General features: G+C 39.1%; 1 protein-coding gene across 5 annotated transcripts in view; it reads right to left on the reverse strand.

The window, feature by feature from the left end:
- LOC115621866 (syndecan) overlaps positions 1–23,376 on the reverse strand; it is a 167,212-nt gene that overhangs the window by 23,541 nt on the left and 120,295 nt on the right. For all 5 annotated transcript variants that reach the window (XM_030515699.1, XM_030515708.1, XM_030515712.1 and 2 more), the window contains exon 3: positions 20,577–20,681. In XM_030515699.1, coding sequence (XP_030371559.1) covers positions 20,577–20,681 — 105 coding nt within the window. The remainder of the gene's footprint in view (positions 1–20,576; positions 20,682–23,376) is intronic.

A 23,376-nucleotide genomic window follows, 5' to 3' on the forward strand; every position in this document is an offset into this window, starting at 1 on the left:
ACAGAAGGCAGGGTTATAGATCGCGTAGAAGTAGCAAATTTGGTACAAACGGCCATACAGTCGAGTCAGAATCAAATGATTCAGACCATTAATTCAGTTATGGCGGACACAATTGAAAAAACAATACGTGCGCAACTAGCGGCACTACAGATAGGCCGTAGTGAGCCGAGCGAACAACAGAGTGAAGAAAGGACTAGGTTTAGACGTCCTGGTGAAGTAACCCAGTTGGCTTCGGTTCATCGTAATCCTGACGGAGCAAACATTTTGAATTTATCGAATTCTTCTATCCCTATTCAGAAGGTGTCCAGCATAATACAAAGCTGGCATATAAGGTTTGATGGTGGCAAAGATAGTATGCAGGCCCAAGATTTCTTGTACAGAGTTCGTTCACTTGCTGTTCAAAACTTGAATGGAAACTACCAACTTTTGTGTGACCATTTATACATGCTATTCGTTGGGAGAGCCAACGATTGGTTTTGGCGATTCCATCGTTCCAATCCTCAATTTACTTGGGAAGAATTTTGTGTAGAATTTCGAAAGAAATTCGACGACATAGATGACGATATGGATGTTTGGGAAATGATCAATTCGCGTCGGCAAGGCGAGCAAGAATCTTTCGAAGACTTCCAATTCGCAGTGGAGAAACTCATAGGTCGATTGCGCAAGGACATTTCAGAGCGTTCTCTTGTCCGTATTCTGATTCATAACGCTAAAACTTCTTTGCGTTATGAGCTCATGCATCTTGGTATTACCACCTTGGCTAGGCTTAGGGAAGAAATACGTACTCATGAGCAATTCTACAAACAAGTCCGATCGAGTACTGCAAGAGGAAAATTTGAGCACCGTTCTCGTGTAGCAGAGCTAGAAGTTCCAGCTCAAGAGCTTTTGAATGAGGATGTATCAGCTATTCAACGTAAACCCTTAGTGTGTTGGAATTGTGATAAGCCAGGACATCGTTTTGATGACTGTTTAGAGCAACGGAAAATATTTTGTTTTGGCTGTGGTGCCAAAAACATTTTCAAGCCCCTGTGTCCGACTTGTAACCCGTCGGAAAACCAGCATGCGGATGCGCAGGCCCACAACTTCCTGTCGCATCCGAGGCATTAAGCCCAGCTGGTCGCTTGCAGACTGGGGCCGATCAGCCCATGGAATTGAATACTCCAGTCGCACGCAACTCATCTAATTCACATTCGAGTGCAAACCAATTTTTACCTTTCCATATAAGGTTAGCCAAGTACGCAGCAGCGCGACAACGCAATTTCGCTGAGGTGAACGGTATGAACTGGAACCTTAAGCCAAGACGCTCAACTCTTCGACTTAGAACTTTTTGGAAAAAGATTCGTTGTACCCGGAAAAGACTTATTTCCGCAATTTTCCTAAGCTCAGATAATCGCCTATTTACCGAACTTACTTTGGAGAACAAAGAATATATCGCTCTTTTGGATTCCGGTGCTACAATTAGTTGCATAGGCAATCAAGCGGCTAGCGAACTCAGATTTAGTCCGAAATGCCAAAAATGTTCAGGCAATATTAAAACGGCTAACAACTCAGAGTGTTCGGTGATTGGCAAACTTACATCGGAAGTGACATATCGTGGCAGGACAAAGCCCATTGAATTTTATATAATACCAGATCTTAAACAAGACGTATATTTGGGTATAGATTTTTGGCAGTCATTTGGTTTATTGACTCACATCCTGAAACCTGGGGAACGAGTATCCGAACTCGACATCGGTTATGATCAGACCGAAGAAATTCCAAATATGCATGTCTTGAACCCCACTCAGAAGGACATTCTCGATTATGTGATTGCTAAATTTCCCTCGTACGAGAAAGAAGGGTTAGGGCGAACACACTTGATCGAGCATAGTATAGATGTTGGCAATGCTATAGCGGTTAAGCAACGTCATTGGCCTGTTTCCCCAGCTATAGAGAAGCAAATGTTTGATGAGGTAGATAAAATGTTAGACATGGACATAATCGAAGAATCTAAAAGTCCCTGGAGCAGTAATTGTGTTTTAGTACGGCGTGGAGAGAAGTTACGTTTGTGTCTCGACTCAAGAGTTGTTAACAAATTTACTCGCAAAGACGCATATCCTCTACCACATATCGACGGAATCTTAAGTCGATTACCTCCAGCTCGCTTTATAACAGGTCTCGACATGAAGCACGCTTTTTGGCAGATACCTTTAGAAGAGAAGTCTAGGCAATATACAGCGTTCACGATTCCTAACAGGCCATTATACCAATACAAGGTAATGCCCTTCGGATTGTGCAATGCACCTCAAACACTTTGTCGACTCATGGACCATGTTATTCCTGCACATTTACGAACCAGAGTTTTTGTCTATCTTGATGATCTCCTTGTTCTCTCGGACGACTTTGAGTCGCACATACTTCTTTTACAGGAGATTGCAGGTTATCTTCGCAAGGCAAAATTGACAATTAATATTGGCAAATCAAAATTCTGCATGCGCGAAATTAAATATTTAGGTTTTATCATTGGCGATGGGCAATTGAAAACTGATCCCGGCAAGATACACGCCATAAATGATTTCCCTGTCCCCAGGACGGTCAAGCAGTTAAGGAGATTCTTAGGACTTTCAGGTTGGTATAGGCGATTCGTAGAAAACTACGCCTCTGTAAGCTTTCCACTCACGGAACTCTTAAAGAAGACCAAAGAGTTAGACTGGAACGAGGGCGCGGAGAACGCATTCAAAGAATTAAAAGCTAGATTAACTTCAGCACCCATTTTAAATACACCAAATTTTTCGAAACCTTTCGTTCTGCTATGCGATGCAAGTCTGCATGGTCTCGGTTGTGTTTTGGCACAAAAGAATGAAGAAGGTATAGAGTTACCTATTGCATATATGTCGGAAAAATTAACGAAAGCTCAACGCAATTATACGGTGACTGAACTTGAATGTTTAGCAGTAATTAGAGGCATTCGTAAGTTTCGTGCATACATCGAAGGTCAAGTATTTCTAGTGGTCACAGATCACGCATCTTTAAAATGGTTGATGAACCAAAAAGACCTTTCAGGACGCTTGGCTCGATGGGCTATTAAATTGCAAAGTTTTTCGTTTGAAATAATACATCGCGGCGGCTCACAAAATGTCGTAGCCGACACCCTATCTCGACGCGATGAACCAGCGATTTGTGAATTTGACACAAGTGGTCCGATCGTAGACCTAACATCTAAAGAATTCAGCTCATCCGAATATTTGGACTTGATTCAGCGTATTCAGGAAAATCAGTCGAAACTGCCCGACTTAAAAGTGGTAGATAACTTTGTGTATAAGCGCACCGAACATGCTACAGGTGACGCAGCTCAAGAATTTGATTCTTGGAAATTGTGGATTCCATCTGGTCTGACCAAAGTTATTATGCTTAGATCACACGATTCACCGGATTCAGCTCATTGTGGGACAGGCAAACTTGTAGAAAAATTGAAGAGATATTTCTTTTGGCCTGGAATGGTGACGCAGATAAGAAAGTATGTTGCAGATTGTTCGGTTTGTAAGTCTACTAAAAGTCCAAATATCGTTTTACGACCACCTTTGGGTAAACCAATGGTTTCGGAAAGACCTTTCCAAAAGTTATATCTTGATCTTTTAGGGCCGTACCCTAGATCGAAAAGCGGAAATATTGGTATTCTCATCGTTGTTGACCATTTTACAAAATTTCATTTCTTGTTCCCTCTAAAGAAATTTACATCAAATCGGATTTGCGACTATTTAGAGAACTATTTGTTTTATACGTTCGGAGTACCGGAAGTAGTGCTTACCGATAATGGTTCTCAGTTTCGTTCTGGCTGTTTTGAGGCTTTCCTCACCCGTTTTGGGGTATTGCACATTTGCACCGCGATTTATTCACCACAAGCGAATGCCAGCGAACGACTGAATAGATCTGTTTTAGCTGCTATCCGAGCTTATATCGGAACTGATCATGCTAATTGGGACAAGAACTTAAATGAGATAAGTGGAGCTCTACGAGCAAATGTACATCGTAGTACTGGATTTTCACCATATTTCCTAGCGTTTGGTCAAAACATGGTAATGAACGGCAAGGACTATGAGCTTCTGCGTAAATTGAATCTGTTGACCGACGATACCCTCTTAAGGCAACCACAGGCGCTGCAGGTTGTTAGGCAGAAAGCGAAGCAAAACGTTTCAGCATCCCATGACATAAATGCTAGGATTTATAACTTGCGCAGCAGAACCGTGCAACTTCGAGTAGGTGACTCTGTCTTTGCACGCAATTTTGTACAGAGTAACGCTGGCAGAAAGTTTAATGCCAAGCTTGCCCCTGTTTTTGTTGAAGCTAAGGTTAAACGCAAAATTAGTCCCGCATATTACGAACTCGTAAACAAGTCAGGGAAAACCTTAGGCGTTTACCACTTGAAAGACATTCAAATAAAGAAGTGACGTACTTGTATGTGGGAAACTGTTCTTTTATTTTCAGTAAAAGACGTCTCTAGTAAGACTCTCGCCGCTTTGACTGTGGTGTAGTGTCCAGTTTCCTACTGGGCTGGTGGTCTAGCTAGCTTTTACAAGTGTTGCATTTATTTTTAGCAAACGTTATCGCGCTCTTAGGTCACCTTGGATAAGCAGCCGTAGCATCGTATGATTATGCCGTTGTTACTTATCTTATTATTGCACCCACGCATATGCATAGCATTGTTGTTGATTTAGTAAGTTCGGCTTCGGCTAAGTGCAGCTTCACGCTAACTAGCGGCGCGCCGATCGAACATTAGTACAGCGACTTTTGAGCAGTGCTGACGAATATTTCTTTTGTGCGTGTATACTATACACATATATTTAAAAAGTTAAAGCGCATGTTCTTGTTACACAACATCTAAGTGCAAGTGGTTCCTGTTTATTTAAGCGAGGAACAGAGCATTCGGAAGAACAGTATTGTGCAGTTTGTGAATTTTGGCCAGGTAAGGGAAGTTTTTTCAAGTCGGCCAGAAAAGTCAAGTGAATTCTTTTATTCACAGTGCTTCGCGCCTGTGCCCCTTTGGCTGGGCCACTAAAACCTTTGGCTGGGCCACTAAAACCTTTGGCTGGGCCACTTAAACCTTTTTGCTGGATTTGAAACCTTTTGGCAGAGCACCTGTCTCGTGCCTGGAAACCCATTTTGGCTGATTTAAAATCGGACATAATAATATACCGTGCTTGGGAAACCCTTTTTTTTGCTGGACCAAGTATTAGTGCCTCGGAAACTCTCCACGCTTGTTTCCTTTGATGGCTGCACTATTTTCATAGACGACTGCAAGCTTTTTATGTGACCAGATTCCGAAGAACGGACTCCGCATTGCCACTCCAAAGACAAGCTGCTAGATTCCCCACTATGTGTTAGGCCCATACATACTACTCTATGTTAGTTTTTCTTTGAGGCAGAAACGTGGCCATATAAATCGTAATAAATTTGTGCTGCGACACAAAAAGCCACTAAAAGTTACTGGCGGCGACCATGATGCTGTAATGGATCTAATGCTAAGCATCATATCGTCTATAAAAATTAGTTTTGTTTTTTTTTATTTTTAAATAATGATTTAGTTTAACTTCCTTTAGTTTTTTTGTAATCGAACCTAAATTTCGCCTCACTACAAGGTTAAGTTAGGAAGTATGTATGTAGTTTAAGATCATTAACATTTTTTTTGTGCCAGCAAGTCCTCTTGAGCTCAACGACGGCAGTGCATGGTAAGTGATTTGCATTTTTATTTGATCTTTTGACATCATACTTTCAAATCTGACCTTATTTCCAATTTACGTTCGATTCCACTTCTTATGTTGAAATTTAAATGAATTTTCTCTAATGTTTTTTTTTGAATAATGTACATATGAGCCTTATTTTGGAATGTTACATACGGTAGATACTGATGCGCTGCAAACTATTTAGTATATATACCTATATATATATATATAAGAGAATGTTTTTGAACTATAAATTATATACCTTTAACTTTGATATGAATTCGTAAATTTCCTTTCGCTGGTCCATCACTAATCAAGATGTCATCGCCAAACCCAAACTTAAAGTAAGATCAATTTGCTATAGGGGCTACCGACCATTATTCTTATTTCCGGTATGCCAAGGTAGGGTGGGTACAGAATAGGGTATACCTACATCTAATACCCTAGAATCAATGTACTCTACATTAGTCTGTTTGTCCGATTCTGTCCTGATTGTGGGAACAAATCTAAATACTCCATTTGTTCGTTTTGCTAGTTTCTGTTTAGTGCACTTATTTTCTTGTAGTGGTGTGTCCGCTATGGTAAGGAGGAGAAAGAACCCCACCCCGTCCGACGAGCTAAGTTAGAGCAACGCAAGAAGTGCACGCCTCGAATCCTCCATAGCACCGTGAGAGAAGGTAGAGCACACTCGATCACCCGCTCCCTCTTCACCAGTAGCTCCCAAATTTAGGGGCTTGCTTAAAACAATAACAACACATCCCGCCACACTACAACTACGAGCATTCTATGCGGTTTGTTTGGTATAATTCTGCACTAATTGGAAGACAGGTAACTGGCTTAGAGTCCTGCGAAGGAACTGTTAGACAATATTTATCAAGTTCAAGCTCGTTCGCATTTCGAATGTTTGCTCTGCTTCCGTTTTCCCTGACTGGAATAAATAGTGACTGCAAATTGATTTAACTTTCGTGCATTCTACGTACTTCTCACAAATTACTTGGCCAAGCCATTGTGCTCATTGTTATCGCTATTTTGGTAATTTTTACGCGCCATTGCCTCATTCAAGTTGCACGCCAGCGGATGCGGAAATACGCAAATATCCGCGCGTTCGTATTATACTGGAATGTTTCGCGTCGCTTGCAGAAATCGCGCTAAATTTTGCTAAATGATGGGCACGAGCGCACAGATTTCACACTTCTTTGTTTTTCATTATTTTATGGTTGTTGGCAAGCTGCTTTGATGGCAGACGCACACGGCTGGAACGGCCGACATTTGCATAAAACAAATGTCGCTGGGGGTTTTGAGTGACCGTTTTGTTTGTTGAAATTTTGCTTGGCTAATGCGATTTGTGTGTTACGCGTTTTATGTATGCTGTCGTTGTAGAGCAGAGCCTATCAATTTTTTTGTTTTTGGCACGCATGCAAAGTAGAAAGCCCGAAAAAAATACTTTTGGCACGGCTTTACTGCCATAATATTCAATGATTAATATTTATATACATATATAACAGTATATAAAGCCAAGTCTATCGTTTCGTTTAAGTGTATAAACGCAAGATTCTCGGGAAGCAGAAGTCACTAAATTTGGCAAGCAGGTATTTTAAAGTCTTATGAGGGACAAGAATACATACTAATGTATTAGAAAATTGCTGTCACAAAGTATTATGTGTATATCCTTGGTCAGCATAAGAAGGCAACTTGCTCTGTCCGTCAGTCTGTATAAACACTAGTAGCTTTGAAAATTTAAGAGCTGGAGTCACGAAACTTTGTGTGCTGCTGTCCAAACATTGACATCTAGATAAATCTACTTGCAGATTCGTGTTCTAGGTTCCTTACACCGTTCACTTTTGTAAAACTTTGTGAACTCTTGTGAATTCCTGGGCCGCATTCTTTTAGAGCCCGATTACCCACATGTGCAATTTTTTGTATCATAACAGCTCAGTAATTAAAAAAAGTATAATTAAAAATTAAATCTCCGAGAGAATAAATTGTCAATTCAAAATTCAAAAAAATTCAATTGTATACTGACAGATTCGGATAGCATTCCATTCTTCTATTTGATTACGTTCTCTCCATTTATTCTTCTTTCGATTGTTTCACAGAAATGAAATGCTAGGACACAATTCCTCCAAAGCAATACCATTAAATTTGGAAATACGTGGCATTGTTATTGTGATATTTGTTCAAAATTTATCATGAGTCATACGCCCCGTGGCATATTGATAACTTTTCCACTGAATTGTCAAAATACATAATTTGCCACACGCATATTATAATGGAAAGACACAATATTTGTTGGCGAATTGTATTTGCTTTTAAGTAAATGGAAAGCGTGAGACTCAACAGCAACACCAATGTCGCCTTGGTCGCAAAAGCACAGTAAATAATAATAAAAGGAAAGAAAATCAATAACCGCACCCAAGTTGCGCGATTTTTTTCTGGTTATTTTTTTTAACATTATTATTTTTTGACGCTGGCCATTGCGCATTTCGTTTAGTTCTGACCGGGAGATTTTTCTCTCCATCTACCAACTGTCTGAATCACAATAAATTAAACGCGAGTGTGCAGCATGCCGCATCAGCATTAGCAGCCAGCACGCTGTGTGGCAAATTATGAGCGCAAATACTTCTTGTTGACCAACTGTGCCACAAAGTAGACGACGACAAACAAACAAATCCAATGGTGGTTGTGTAAGTACGGGAGTTATTTTATATGTGTATGTGTATGTGTGTGTGTGTGTGTGTGTGTGAGTGGCAGTTAGAAATAATCTGTATTTTTAATGCGAGCGCAAATTTCATTTTCATGAAAATTTATGCTCTTTGTCGTTAATTAATAATAAAGCGCTTGAGACAGCCCTAAAAAGTATGCTACGCATTTTTTGCAAGCACGCATAACTGCAATTTATGTGCAATCCTTGCATTATATGTCCTTCCATTTTCTTCGCATTTCATCGCAGCGGCCAGCTTAGTGCGTTGGTTTGTAGACCGTTGGGCTAATTAGCTGGAAGTGCGGCTGGAAGCCCGAGTCCTGCTTCTTAATGTGTCCCTTTTTTTTGCCCCGGCCCGCTGTTGGTTATGACATAATTAATCCTATTAAGGGGTAGACGGCCAGGGAGACCTAAAAATGTTCTCCCCATTGGCCGTTTGCGTCTGACAAGCAAATTAGGAAATGAATGAACGGCTATTTTTGTTTAGCCTTTAGAGCTGTTGCGCCCCAAATTGTGTGCAGGCAAATTCAGGCAATTCAGACAGACAGGCAGACGGATAGATAGACTAATCAGCAATAATCAAATGCCAAAGTGCTGTCGACTCAAATGAATTTCAGTTACATCAATCGATAAGGAAAGCCAAATGAGCGGATTTCGTATGCCTTTTAATGAATAGCAGTTGCATCGAGCAAATTAATTCGATAGACACATGATGCGAGCACCGTTGGGGACTGTTCAGACCAAGAAATTAAGTCTATGTGACTGTAAAATACGACTGCTTTAGAGATTATTGTACGAAATTTTAAGTTATCGAAATATCCATAAAAATTATGGGCAACAAAGACCCAAGAAAAAAGGCCTATTTTTCGGTAAAAAAAACTCGATAAACATAAACGTGCAAATGTGTCTAAGAAAAACCAAAAATGTCAATTCTAAATAACATTTTCCCTTATAATCGCTCGCTGCTAAATCAGGCAAATACGGGAAGTGGTGTATGGTTAAAAAGTGACTTTTTATCACAAAATGTCCTGCTAAGGTCGAAAGATCCGACACATTTTTGTTTGTTATCAGTGGGAAACAAACAAGAAAACATTTTTCTCACACTATATGCGATAGATAGTTCATGCGGATATATAAATTGCATATTTATTAATTTGATGGCTTGGCAGTACTTCAATAAAAAATTGTTAGTTCGGGTCCATATAAATATATTGATATTAAGTCGGCATTTGCAAAATCAATACTTTAAAAAGTTTTGAACTGATTTCTAGAAAATAACAATATATAACGCTTAACCAGAATTCCGATTTAATTTACGGTTTTAAAGCAAGAAGGTCAATGCTTTGTAAAATTGTTTCCACTCCATGCTTGATGTGTGTGTTTAATCCCTGAGAAATTTGCATGTGAGTACAAGGAACGATCAAAGCTATAGCAGCATATTGCACAAAGTTGTTCAAGGGTCTAAGACCTTTTGCGGAGCTAATAAGGCAACATTCGCAAGATGCTTTCCCGGCAACAGAACAGAGACACAATCAGTGCACGCCTCATGTTGCACGTACATGCTGCAAAGGCGAAAGAAATGGCTGCTGATGAGCAAAGCTGAGCAATAAACCGTGTCAGCTTATGCCGGTAGTAGTAAAGACGTTGCTAGGGTGTGGCATGTTGCATTTTAATTGCGCCATCAACTTAAGCAGGGCAGAGCAACGGGAAGCGCAGGAAGACGACAATGCGTCGCTAGGGTAGCGGCTCATCAAGCGTAATGCGTGCCGAAGTTTCGAGTGAACTAAAGGAAGCGCGCACACAGAAAACTGTAAATGTTATGTTAGCTTAAAAGCCCTGTGCACGACAGCTGCCTGGCAATTGCTTGACTGCGGCTGCTGCCTCTTAACGTTGCACATCATTAAAATTTTAATGAGTTTTATTTGTGGGCAGCTGCCCACCAACAAGCAAGTCAGTTTCCTGTCTTTAATAGTTGCTAAGTCAATTGCGTAAGTTCAGCAACTTTCTACAACTTTCTAATGCTACAGATGCAGACTATAGAGAACGAAATAGAATGCATGCATTTTATAAAGGGTTATGTTCAATTAATGAAAATATAGTACGCTCTCTCTGACTGTTCATAGAAATTCCATTCCAGTAGAGACACTTCTCTTTTCAATACACTTTAAAAATAACAAGAATAACTGAATGCTCTCCTCTCCCTTGTTCCCTTCTTTGCGTTGCATCATTACCTTGAACTGACACTGCAAAGCTAACAAGCGTGCTCATTAGTGGCTATATGCAAAATCAATGTAACACTCTATATATACAGCTGAATGAGTTGTACGCGTGGGGGTGGTAATTCCAATTAAACCTCAGTTGCGAACAACATAGCCTTGTCAGTTGCTTGCAATTTAATTAAAATCGGAATGTTGGACCGAATAATTGTTTTGACGAGCATGACATTATGTGAAATGTGCTATGCAAACATTTAATGAAGCTAATATTTGGCTACATTCCTGGGCGACTCTAAGCCATGTTGCTATTATTCAAAGAGGTCAGAGTTGGTTAGGCTGAGGTAACTACACATGAGTATATAGCTGTGTTTGTATTTGAAAGCTTAACCTTGCGCCCTTTGTCAAGAGCACAGTGCCACACACACACACACATACACGCACACAATGGTGTCTGGCAGTGTTACACCTTTGTGCGGGAAATTGGAATCCACACAGACCAAACGTTGCATTTTAGCCAATATAAATATGCATGAGCTTTGGCATACGCTTTGCGGTTGCATTCAAATAGAAGCCACAAAGCCCAAATGCACGTACGCATACTTGCAACAGCAACAGCAACAACAATGCCAACTACTGTGGCAAATGCAATGGCCGCTTGTTCACGTAGCATCAAATGTAATTAACTACCATGCCACATTTTCATTACGTGCCAGCCAAGCTGGACTCACAGGGCTACGTCCTGCCGAACTCTTAAAGCTACACTAGAAACTTTAAGTAAAGACCCGAGTGCCGGGCAAAATAAAAGTAGCATGTTTAACTAACAAATATAAATTCGAACATGGTGCTTTACTAACTAAGCAACTGCTGGCTAGATAATTAATTTAATTAATTTTTATAAGAAAGTTACGAATTTCTTAAGAGTATTTGTAGCATACTGCAAGTAAACGCAACCCTTACATAACCTGCAATATAAAGGCTTTTACTCAAACTTTTTGAATTTAAAAAGATTCTTAAACTCATAAGCTTTTGTTAGCTGAAGACTGCCCAGTCTTAGCACTGAGTGAGTGAGGTAGAGTGCTTTCCAACAACTACCAATTAGCCTGTATATAGTTTTAAATAACTTACAGCTTAAGTAAATTTGACCAACATTTTTATGCTGTTGGTGCGGTTGTGTTAGTATTGGGGAAAAGATTTTCATCTTTGGCTTTAAGCATAAGAAACTTTATAAAACATTTAACATCCATATGTGGGAAGAAGTAGGCAAGTAGCAAGTTGTATCTGCTCTCAGCGATTTTTGTACCCATCAGAGCTCAAATTTGATTACAATATATTAATAATTGGGAAAGTCGTTGTTCCTATAGCAGCAAGAAAGTTCAATGCAGTTAATATTTTGAAAACATTAAAGTTGGTTACGATTTTGATCACCATTGAATTTTTTAAATGGTCATTTTTTTCAGCTCCATTATAGTTTTTTGCAGTGTACAAGTGTTTGGCCGAAGACTGAAACGGTTGAGGCACGTAAATTGTGTCTGAATTATTCATATCATTACCGGGCGCTTTGTATGGCAGCTGAGACTCAAGTTGCTTGACCCAAGCTCTGGAAGAAAAGTGCACAGCTGAGTTCAACAAACCCGCAAAGACATTGGCCCAAGTAGGAAAGCGCACGTTGCGCCTAAAAGGAGGCAACACACTCAAGTTTGCGGTTGCAAGTCAAATTGCTACGTGGTGCACGGAGCAAAGCAGACGACGTTGACAAACGACAAATGGCCGCAACAAGCAACACGACGAACAGTCAGCAGTCAGGCAGTCAGGCAGGCAGGCAGCTATCCGGGTTCTCTAACTGAGAGAGCATTGCCTAACGAGTTTAGTTGCTGTCTAAAATTTATGCATGAAAAACTTGTGGCAGCGCAACTCACACACACACACACAGACGGGCGAGGCAAATAAATAGAGGCAGGCAGCTCGTAGACGTTTTAACTTTTAAATTGTTGCCCCAACGAAGTTGCAGCGTGGCAACTTGCTTGATCGAGCGACGTGCAACGAGCACCGACAACATCAACTCAAGTCATGCCAAAACAGTCAAGACAAGTGGAAAGTCTCATTCAGGTATAATTGAAGTTGTGGCGTACACACGAATAATATGCACCGAAGTTGATGCTACCTGGCATTTGTAATTCAAAACGAAATCCCTTCAAGTGCTGCAGTAATATGTAGTTGCACCATGGCAAGGATTTCCTTACTGGGATATGCTTGAAAGGCTTCCTTGCCTTGCAGTATAGTGAGTTTGGATAAATATTTAAAATCAGATTATATAACAATAATATTCAAATAATTGCTAGCAAATAGAACATTTATTTATACAGAGAACAGCAAAAACATAAAAGAATAATACCGCACCTTTTTCCAAATTACTTTTAAAATAATAAATTCAATTAAATGTGCAGTTTGTTTGCATTGTTGTTTGTGTAAAAGATTGTAAAAATGCCATTAAATTCACATGTGAAAACAAAGTTTCAATATGTTGGATGCTGCCGAGTACAATAAATTCAAGTAAAATAAAATTCAAACTTGTTAAGCCATGGAAAAATTGTTTTTAATGATTCCAGCAAATTAGAAAGAAAACAAACTTTCACATACTCCTTTGTTTAATTCCATGATGTCGTTTGTGGAAAGTCAGGCATGCAATCAAATTTGACAGTAATTGCCATTTTAAAGCCTTTGAAATGTCAAAAAGGTGTAAATGAAATCAAGTTAATATTATGTTTTCGTTGTATTTGATGCGTTGTTGTGCGCAAGAAATCCTAAATCATGTAATGCTTAGCCCAACTTTGGCTTTGGGTTTGGTGTTGATGTATCCTTGACTGTGGCCTGTGAATTAAAGCGGAGTGAATTTTATGGCACACTTTGCTGCTACAAATTGTCGTAAAGTTAAGCGAATTTATTGTCATAAATTATGCATGTGAGAGCGACACCAAAGTAGTAGACGATGAAAGCTCCAAAAAAGGCCAAAACACAGTCATGGCGGCAGCAGCAACGGAGCTGATGCGGCAAACAAAATGGCGGCTCTGTGCTTCAATACATACCCCGCCCCCCTGGGGCGTCGTCAACAGCCCGCCACGGTGGCCGCAATTCAACTTTGACAACGGCTTGCTTGCCTTCAAAATGTTATCGTGGTGTTGTGTTTGTCAGCGACTTTGTTTACATATTTCGGTATGGGTTGTTGTGCCTTTAATTCAATATACTTGTCGCAACATATTGTACAGCTGTCTCTTGTTGTGCTGTCTGTGTGCCAGCTTGTCAGCCCGCCACGCACTGTGAGTTTAAGTCTACATTACGACTACGTGGCGCATACGCAATAACGTACAACCAACACTGCCACCAGCTGCCTCGTAAAATCCAAAGAGTTTCGCTCTCATGCTTTCATGCTTGTGCTCCACATTGTGAAGCTAGTCGTCATTGCTATTGTGATGTTGTTGTTGTTCTTGATGTTGATGTTGTTGTTGGTATCTGTGTACCGTGCCCGCAGTGTCATCTTCATTTGGATTACTAGGGGAATTATGCTTGTGAAATAATGCTGCATCATTTGTATTTTTGTAGACGACATTGAATAATGAATGCTTAGAAAGCAACCGGGACAGGCAAGGACACAATACTAGATTATGTCGCTCTCTCCCTGTGTGTGTGTGTGTGTGTGTGTATATGTGTCTTCCTGTTTCTGTGTCTCTGACATTACAGTCTTAGTCATAAAAAGCGCAATACGATTTGGAATACACAAATCTATCAATGTATCTAATTTTTTATAATGCTAGTTGACAGTTGCCTTTTGCATTGTCTTATTTCCTCATCGTTAGCGTAATAAAGTTATTTTGCTTTGATGTCATTGCGAAAGTAATAAATTTCTAGTTTGATATTGCACTGAAAAAAACTTTAGTTGTTAGACTTTAATATAATATTTATTTCAACATGGTTGGGAATGGGTGCGGAAATAAAATTGGAAATAAAATATATGAACTGTATAAAGTTATTTAACTGGAATTGAATCAAACAAAGGAATGCTTTTAAGATACATATTAAGAGTGCTTGTATATGTTTGCACTTTCTAATCAAAATTGCTTTAATAATTTGACCTAAAATATGGGTCAACTCAAAGATATATTATTTTTAAGCAAATTTTAGTTGTGCCGTTCGTTCTTAAGATGGATTTCCATTAAACCTTATAGAATCATATAACATATGTAGATATATATAGTTTTTTTCTGTGATATTCTGTGTTGACTGTGGCTTTTGTTTACTTTAAAATGCGTTGCACACTACCAAAAAGCAATAGTGTCGAGAAGTTATCTTCTAGTTCCCTCCAGTGGTTCTACTAGTTTTTTCTTCCCTTAGCAGATTTTCCCTTTTTGCTTTCTTCAGTACGTATTTATTTACAGGCATCAGGATACGTGAGTGCTTACTACCAAAATGTATTATGTATGTACATTGTCAACGATAAATTCCAATGTAAGCAACTGGTATTGACAGCTTGTGTGAAAAATTATGCACGTACTTAAAAGCAGACTCAAGGCAGGAAGTCGGATTGGCAAGCATCAGGGGACATGAGGGGCGCTTTGTTTTTCACACGCCAGCTGTTTACATAATGTAAAATCCATAACACGCCCAACAATGCCTCTGCTCGAGCGTACCCATATATGCCGGGTGTCGGTTTGTCTAGCATACTTTTGGACTGGGCTAAGCATAACGGATGGACTCGTTTCTAATGCCAACAACAGCAACAGTAAGAGCAACATGGCCGGTCTTGTCAATCGATGTTAATTTATTGTCAATGCACATTTACCAATGTTTGTGCGTGTGCGTGTGTGTGTGTGTGAGTGTCTGTGTGACACAAATACGACATAACAGCATAGTAGGCTGCTCCCTCTTCCAGTTTCTACCTCTATTTATTCCTGTTGTAGTGTATGTTATGCAAACAGCCGGAATGCCTGAGCTAAATCACGTGGGCCATGTGCACGATATTAATCAACAAGGACACTCTGACTAAGCCGACACGAGAAACCAAATGGGCAGCATAGTAAGAACTAGAGTTGTGCGCGTGACTAAAAACCTGTTTTCGAGCAGCTTTTGGACATTTCTGAATGACAAGCGAAAATCTTGAAAACTGTTTTATCTTGAAACTGTCTATTTGTACTAATTAAGTAAAAGTTTAAGTTGAACCAAAAGTTCAAAATCTCATGTAACTAATCTTAAGTGTACATTCGTATTTAAGTAGTAAGTTATCGGTTTCTCAGCAGCATTGAAGTTTTGTTTTCAACTACAAGTATACATTTTTGCAGTCGTTGCAATTTTAATTTCACGGCGTTTTCTTTAGCGAGTCAGAATCACGCAGGTCCTCTCGCACAGGTCTAGTGGGGAATACAACAGGAGTAGGCAGCATAAACAGTTGTTGCATGCTATAAATGCAATGTATGCGGACTATTGCGACAACAGCAACAACCACAGCAAAGGCAAGCATAGCAACTTTTGGCATGACAATGGCTTCGCATTGTTGCTCTGAGCCCAATCCCCATTCCCCATTCCCTAGTGTAGTTTATTGGCCAACAGCAGCAGTCTTCCCCTTTCCCTCTGCCTCTCTACCTATCTCTGTGTCTTTGCAGGCGGCTGGCGTTGGTCATGCTGTGCAGATATTTGCATATTTGCTGAACGCTTTGCGTGCACAACAAAAGCTCATTATCTTGTTGACACGTCTCGAAAATGCCTGTTAACCGGCAATCTCTTATATGCGTAGCATTTAGACATTTGTTTTTCCAGTGCAAATTGAACAAGTGTTAAGTGGCAGAGACGTGTTGGCAAATACATGAGCTGGCGGCAGACAGGAGGGCTTAAAAAGATGTGAATTGTGTGAACGACTAATTGCTTTCGAAGAGGAAATCCATTTAAAATAAAACTTCTTACGATAATGCACCAAGTTTAAAGAAATTGAACGAGAAGTTTAGAACAGTTCAGTCCTTTGGCCAAATTAATATGAACAGCAAGGGACGATATGGCAAACTTTGGCAATTTAATTTGCACAAAGACGACAAGCGAATTGTAAAGTTCATAAACTTGTGCTACATTAAATTTTTAAATGCCCCGCTGGGTGTCGTCGTTTAAAGTTTTTGTGAGGAAAGACAGTTTAGGCTTTTAGCGGTGAAGCTTAAAAAATTAAGATAAAATATGTTTTTGCACATTAGTGGGAACATTGGTTGAACAATGTACCGCATACCATGACATATTCTTCGCACATATTTTACCAAAACAAGTTCCAACTTATTGAGCTGAAACCGCAGAGCATGAATGCCAAAAATTTATCATAATTTATAAGTCAAACCACAAATGGTTGGCAGTTGAGCAATTCACACATAAAACCATTTCATTAAAAATCATTAATAATAATCTAATGAAAAGCAAGAGCAGGCGAAAGCAAAGAGTAGCGACGATAAGCCCCAGGAGCTGCCGCATTGTTTGACATTTAAGAGATTAAAGGATGGGGAATTCATGGCTGACAAAACATTTTTCCCAAAAAGTGGTACGGGAAAGCTATGGCGACGACAACGATGACAACAGCAACAACAACTGACATAAAAGTTTTGCAGAAAATTGAAGAGCTATTTTTTATTTCAAGATGTCAAGTGGATGGATACATTCTGTAATATACAAGAAAGAAAAAAAAACGCGTTCTATTAGCCATTCTCTCATTTACTTTAAGCCAACGCTTGGCACAGTAATAAAGTTAGAGCTTTATGTCAGCCTAATCACTTTAAACTGTGGCCAAGCGAATGCGGGCTTGCGGTTTAGCCCACTGAAGTTTACTTGCCTGGTTTGTGGGACTATTGGCCCAGTAAGGCAGCGAGCGTGTAATAAATTACATTTGTCTGGCTCTACGTAACTTTTGCAAAATGCATGAACAAGTTAGGTTATGTTACCATACCACTCGAACGCATACACACACACACACAGATACACACATGCGAGACGCTTGTGTCTGTCAGTTGCATGTATGAAATGCCAACTCATACACTGTTTGGCGTTTAGTTTTTTGCCTTGACGTTTGAAACGGAAGCTGCCCGCACTACTCACACATACACAGACATACATTCACGCACACATAGCCACAACCATAAGGCTATGTGCAACGGAAATGGTATAACGAATATGAAGAAGGGGCACGGCGTGCAGAAACGCCTTCAAGGGAAATTAGAAAATGCCACAGCGCGCATGTAATGACATTTAATAGAACGTTTCACTGACGACAAAGCTATGAGTCAACGAAAATTCCTGCGCGAGGATAAATCTGCAACTAATATAACATTCATTATAATGCGTAATGCGTGTTGTAATCTTTTATGTTAATGAGAAAGTTATTTTGTTCCACAAACAATCCAGCGATTCATGCGTAATTTTTGCTGTATTATGACTAACTATTTGGGTTTTTTAATATTGAGGTATAATATAGTTTGTTTTATTTTGTCAAGGAAATACTATTAAAGTAAAGATGAATTAATTATAAAAACCTTTTAGACTCAGTTTAATCAGCTAATCTGTGTGGTATATGTATATGAGAAGCAGTTATTGAAAATCATGTTTAAAAGCTCATGATTTTCAATTTTCCCGATTTTTTTGTTAACTTAAAACGGTTTTTTATTCATTACTTTTATTTGAAAAATATATTTTTATCTTATAAATGGTTTCCATGGAAAAAGACGATTAAATGACACAATTTATTTGTGCTTTAAAAGAATGATGTGTGTTTGTGCGTTAAATGAAATTTCTCGGAAAAAACGAAATCGCTCATCAAAAACAGTAAGCTGAGTGGCTTGTTCATGCATAACAATGTGGAGTCAGTAGCGGCTAACATGTCTGTCCCTCCCACTGCCCCTTCCCACACCCTTGTCCTTCGTTCAATGCCATTGTTGCCATCATCGACGCTGATGATGCTGCTCTTGTTGATTTAGTAACAGCGGACAAAAGTACGCGAGGCATGGCATCCTCGCTGATTGAATTAAATGCGATTCTTTCCCACTGCCCCGCTCTGCCTTGCCAGACAACAGGCCATTACTTTTTTGTAAATGCAGTCCACAAATACTAAGTAAATAAAATGGCATCCAGCATTGGGGAATATTTAATTAAATTTACGCAACAGCAATAGAAGAAATCAGAAACCGATGCCAGACAGAGAATTTAATTAAACTTTTGTATGCGAATAAGTATTTTTTTGGCACTCGTCGTTGGCAGCAACGCATTTTAATTAGTTTTTAGAAGTGTGTAACTTTGAGCATGTGCATGTGTGTGTGTGTGCATGTGTGTGTTCGTATCTGCACATACGCGTATGTAGGAGTATATGGGGCAACAAATCAAAAGTATGCGCCAACGATTGACGTAGAGCACAGTATGACATGTCCTGAATGTATTTGTATGCGTGTGTGTGTGTCGAGTGAAGCCGTCAGAAAACTTTTAAACAAATGTCGCTCACACGCACACGCACACGCACACAAAACAACAACAAAAACAGCTACAAGGTGTTGGCATTAAAATTTCATGCACATAAACAAATAAGTTTTTAGCAGAAAATGCAGAAAATGCAAAAAAAAAAATCTACAACAACACAGCATGCACCCGCAATCGCACACACACACACAAAACACACATTTCACACGCATGGTAACTTTTGATTACATTAACAGCATTGCAGGAAGACCATCAGTTGGCAGGAGAAATGTTTTTACGTTTAATGCGCAGGTACAGCAAAAGGAAGAAAAAAATGTTGAAATGGGACTGCGCGGCACTGTAAAATGAGCCACAAAAAGTAGCCAACGCGTCATTCTGTATGCAAACATTCGGCTTGTATTACGTATAGTACTTGCCTTTGGCGACCATAAAATAAAAAAACAGAAATGGACATAAAATACTTTTCACTGCTCTCTAGCTAAAAGAAAGGAACGCAGGCACTCACATAGAATTATGAAATTGTTTCGGGGTTTTATTAAAACGTAACAGCAATTTGTATGTCTCTGGGGAGTAGACTTTAAAGTCGTGCCAGCCAGACTTCAAAATTCTCTATAACCACTCTATTTTATGTTCCACACAGACGTTGTTGTGCTAAGCATTTCTATGACAGCTATGTGATATATTGAACCGATTTTGGTTATGAAACTCTATAAAAAACATATAAATACAAGATTTGTTTAAGACACCTTTAAAAATAACAAAGACTAAGTTTGTTTTCGGCGCCGATCGTGCCTTTGGCAGCTAGTTTATAGAACCACAAAACCAACAACAACAAAAACAAAAATAAACTAAGAGTGTTTTTTCTTTAAATTGTTCTTATATCAGCTATATAAATAGAGGAGTTCTAGATGGAATTTTATAAACTTGCCCTGCATATATATATGACTTTGTTGTATGTAACTGTTAAATTTCAATATTTCTCAGAACATCTTACAAATTATATTTGTTTCAAGCGTACGAACTCTCATATCTATATATATTATATTATTTTTTATACTCTCTATTTTCAAAAATTATGTAATACAAGTAGCTTCAAATAAGATATGCCAGAATTAAAACTAAATAATTGAATGAAAGTTCTTCATTTTAAATACAAGTATAATATAGAGTATATAAAAATGTGGCATTTAAAGTTTAAAAGCAAGATAAAAGTTAAATTGACAAGCGTTCACAACTTGTAAAGCTTCAATTATTGTTTGGTCAATCAGTTTTGGGTCTTTGCCACCACCAGCCACCACCAGCCACCACCCGCCCACTCTCTTGATTGTTCGCTCATCAAATGCATTTGCTTAGCAACTTTGCAGTGTAAACTGAAGTGTGCGCTCAAACAATGCCGAGAGCAAAAGTTTTGCAGCACGCCCGCACTTCAATAAAATATTTTATTTCAATTAACTTGTTTAAACTTGCGACAAAACTTACCCCACTGCGTCCGCCGGAACCATCAATGCTATCATCGTCGATATAAATTTCATCTTTGGTCGCTGACGTTGATGAAGGCGCTGCTAGCGAAGATTTAACGGATTTCTGCAAATAAAAAAACAGCCGAAAAGCATTTGAAGTTAGCAAATGGTAGAGCCATGTTCAAGCTTTTAAACAAAACAGTCTGCGAAACTGAGTGCAAAAATAAAATTCAATAAAACTTTTTTAATTTGCGCCAACTTTTATTTCAAATGCAAATATTTTCATTTAATTAATTTGAGGGGAGAAAAAAGTAAATCAAGAGTGAACCGTGCACATTTGGCGTCAAACTTTTCTGGTAATTCAGGGTTCGGCCAGCCGTGAATGACTCTCACATCTCCCGAAAAAAAAACCAACAGAAAACTATAAAACTTATGACAGTTCCGATGTTGCATTCACTTAATTAATAAGAGCGACTTTTGCTAATGAAATTTTCCATTTGTTCTCTGGACGGCAATGGGCATAAAAACAAAAGACCACGCCGTAACATATGCTACATTAATTTTAATTTGCACACACATACATCCACTTCTTGGCCTCTATAAAGGCAGCAGGAGTGAAAACAACAGACACAAATGAGAGGCGATTTATTTACAAATAAGAATATATAGCATGCTTTTCAGCGATGTCACAGTTGTCAACAACATGAGGATTATACACTGAACGGTCAACCACAACAATTTGCAAGCGAGCAACCGCATAAAGCAATTAATTAAGCACACTACAAATATATGCCACACCCACGCCCCTGGCAGACTCAACTCAAACAGCATCCCACAGCTGGTGGAAACAACAATAAATGCATTTTTTACGATGCAGTGGAAATCAATGAAAAATGCATAACACAAAGCAAGCATAAGCGACGCTTTGGGGAAGTAGTGGTGCACTGGGGTGGAGTGGGGTGGTATGGGTCGTATGTATGACCAGTGGTTGTGGCAAACTTTACGAGCAGCAAAAAGCATTGCAACAAACGCTTGCAGCATCTCTGGTCAGGTCAGCCCACAAGGCTGGCAGGCGGCACATAATTAATGCGAAACATCGACAATGCTTCCTCACGTTGCGCTGACATCGAGGTTTATAGTTTCGCACATAAAAAGCAGGCAGAGGCCAGTTGCTGGTATTTTTGCCTCATTAAGCGTGTTTGCGGCTTTAGTAGAGCTGCACTGCATAGCTCCATGGCTTAAGTGCAGATTGATGAAGCTTTAATTAAAGTTTACGATGTCAACTAGAGTAGAGCGCGTGACAAAATCTTTCCTATTCAGATATCACACTCACAATTTTTCTTTTATAAAATACTTATATATCATACATACTATATATCACTTGCATGAAGTGCAATGAAATAGCATTTTTTCTTTCTATTTTATTTAATGAACCTTTTTTAGAAACCTAAAAGACATATAATGCTGAGACATCTATTACTCCTTTGAATAATACCTTCATGTCTCTTCATTATAGAATTAATTTCGAAAACTGATTGTATTTTATATACTTTTTATCCTTGCATACCAGCTGTTGTTACAACGATTAGATATCCTGAAGCTATCACATATTTTTAGCGAAAATGTAAATGTATTTATCGCAATTCTCTGTTGATTTTGATGTGCGGATTGCTGTGAAAAGTTACATAACTTATGATGAAGATTGACGTAAGATATAAACAATAAAAAAACATAGAATCTATGAATTCTTAATACCGATGAAAATCTTACTCTATTTCTGGGTAACAGGAAAAACTATATACTATATTAGTATATAAGTACTATAGATTTTTAGTTAAACTTAAGCTGATATTTGACCAAAGCTTCCACTAGAAAATGCAAGTACTAGATGACTACTTTAAATGTTGGCATATAGGGAAGCATGCATATTTTCTAGGTTAAAAATACAATTCTGTCGCGTACATGTCGCCTATTCATGATTGCGTCTCACGTTCATCTTTTATGGCTGCGACAATGACGAGAAAATCACGTTTGTGCAGGCGGATATTAAAAAAGAGTCCAGCAGCAAACAACATCAGCACAAAGTGCTTTGATATTTGCCAACAGTTGACATAAAAAACAAAAATAGAAAGCAAAAAGCATTTCCATGCCACGCGCAACAACTATAAACCAATTTATTTAAGCCTTTTTAGGAAGCTTTTGTTATTGCTGCTCCAGCTCAGCTTAAATTGCATTCTGCAGCATTATAGATTAGCTCGGCAGCTCCACCCGGCATCCCCAGTCAAGAAGTCTAAGTGGAGAATATAAAGACGGCAACATTGACGCGAACTAACTTGTTTCTAAGTTTTGTTGGCAAAGTCAACGTGGCAAAATGTCAGCATTCAGCGACGTTGTCATTCATTTTCATGAATTTTCCGGGCATACACACATACCTGCCATGACGATGTTGTTTAGTTCTTGCCTGCGCTCAAAACAATTCATCTTTGTTTGGGTTTGGGTTTGGTTGGATTGAGTTGGGCTGGGTTGGGCTTACTTCTAGATGTAGATAGCTATTTGGCCTTTCTCTGTTGGCAGTTAAAACTTTTCCTAAAGGTGTGAATAACCGTTTTCTGCGTCTTCGGCTTCCCACAAGAAGAGGATAAACCCATAGTCATCGTCATCGTCGTCGTCAGCGTCATCGTCATAGCGTGCCAACTTTTGCATTCGTGGCAAGCGGGATAAACTTGTTTGGTTGCGGTCGGTTTTATTCTGGTCTATGATTTGCTTCTGGCTTTGCTTCTCGCTTACTTGCCGGCTTCATAAAGTTTGAAGAGTTGCAT

Source organism: Scaptodrosophila lebanonensis, unplaced genomic scaffold, assembly GCF_003285725.1.
Source record: "Scaptodrosophila lebanonensis strain 11010-0011.00,11010-0021.00 unplaced genomic scaffold, SlebRS2 tig00000001-arrow-pilon, whole genome shotgun sequence".
In the NCBI taxonomy this organism is placed as follows: Eukaryota; Metazoa; Arthropoda; class Insecta; order Diptera; family Drosophilidae; genus Scaptodrosophila; species Scaptodrosophila lebanonensis.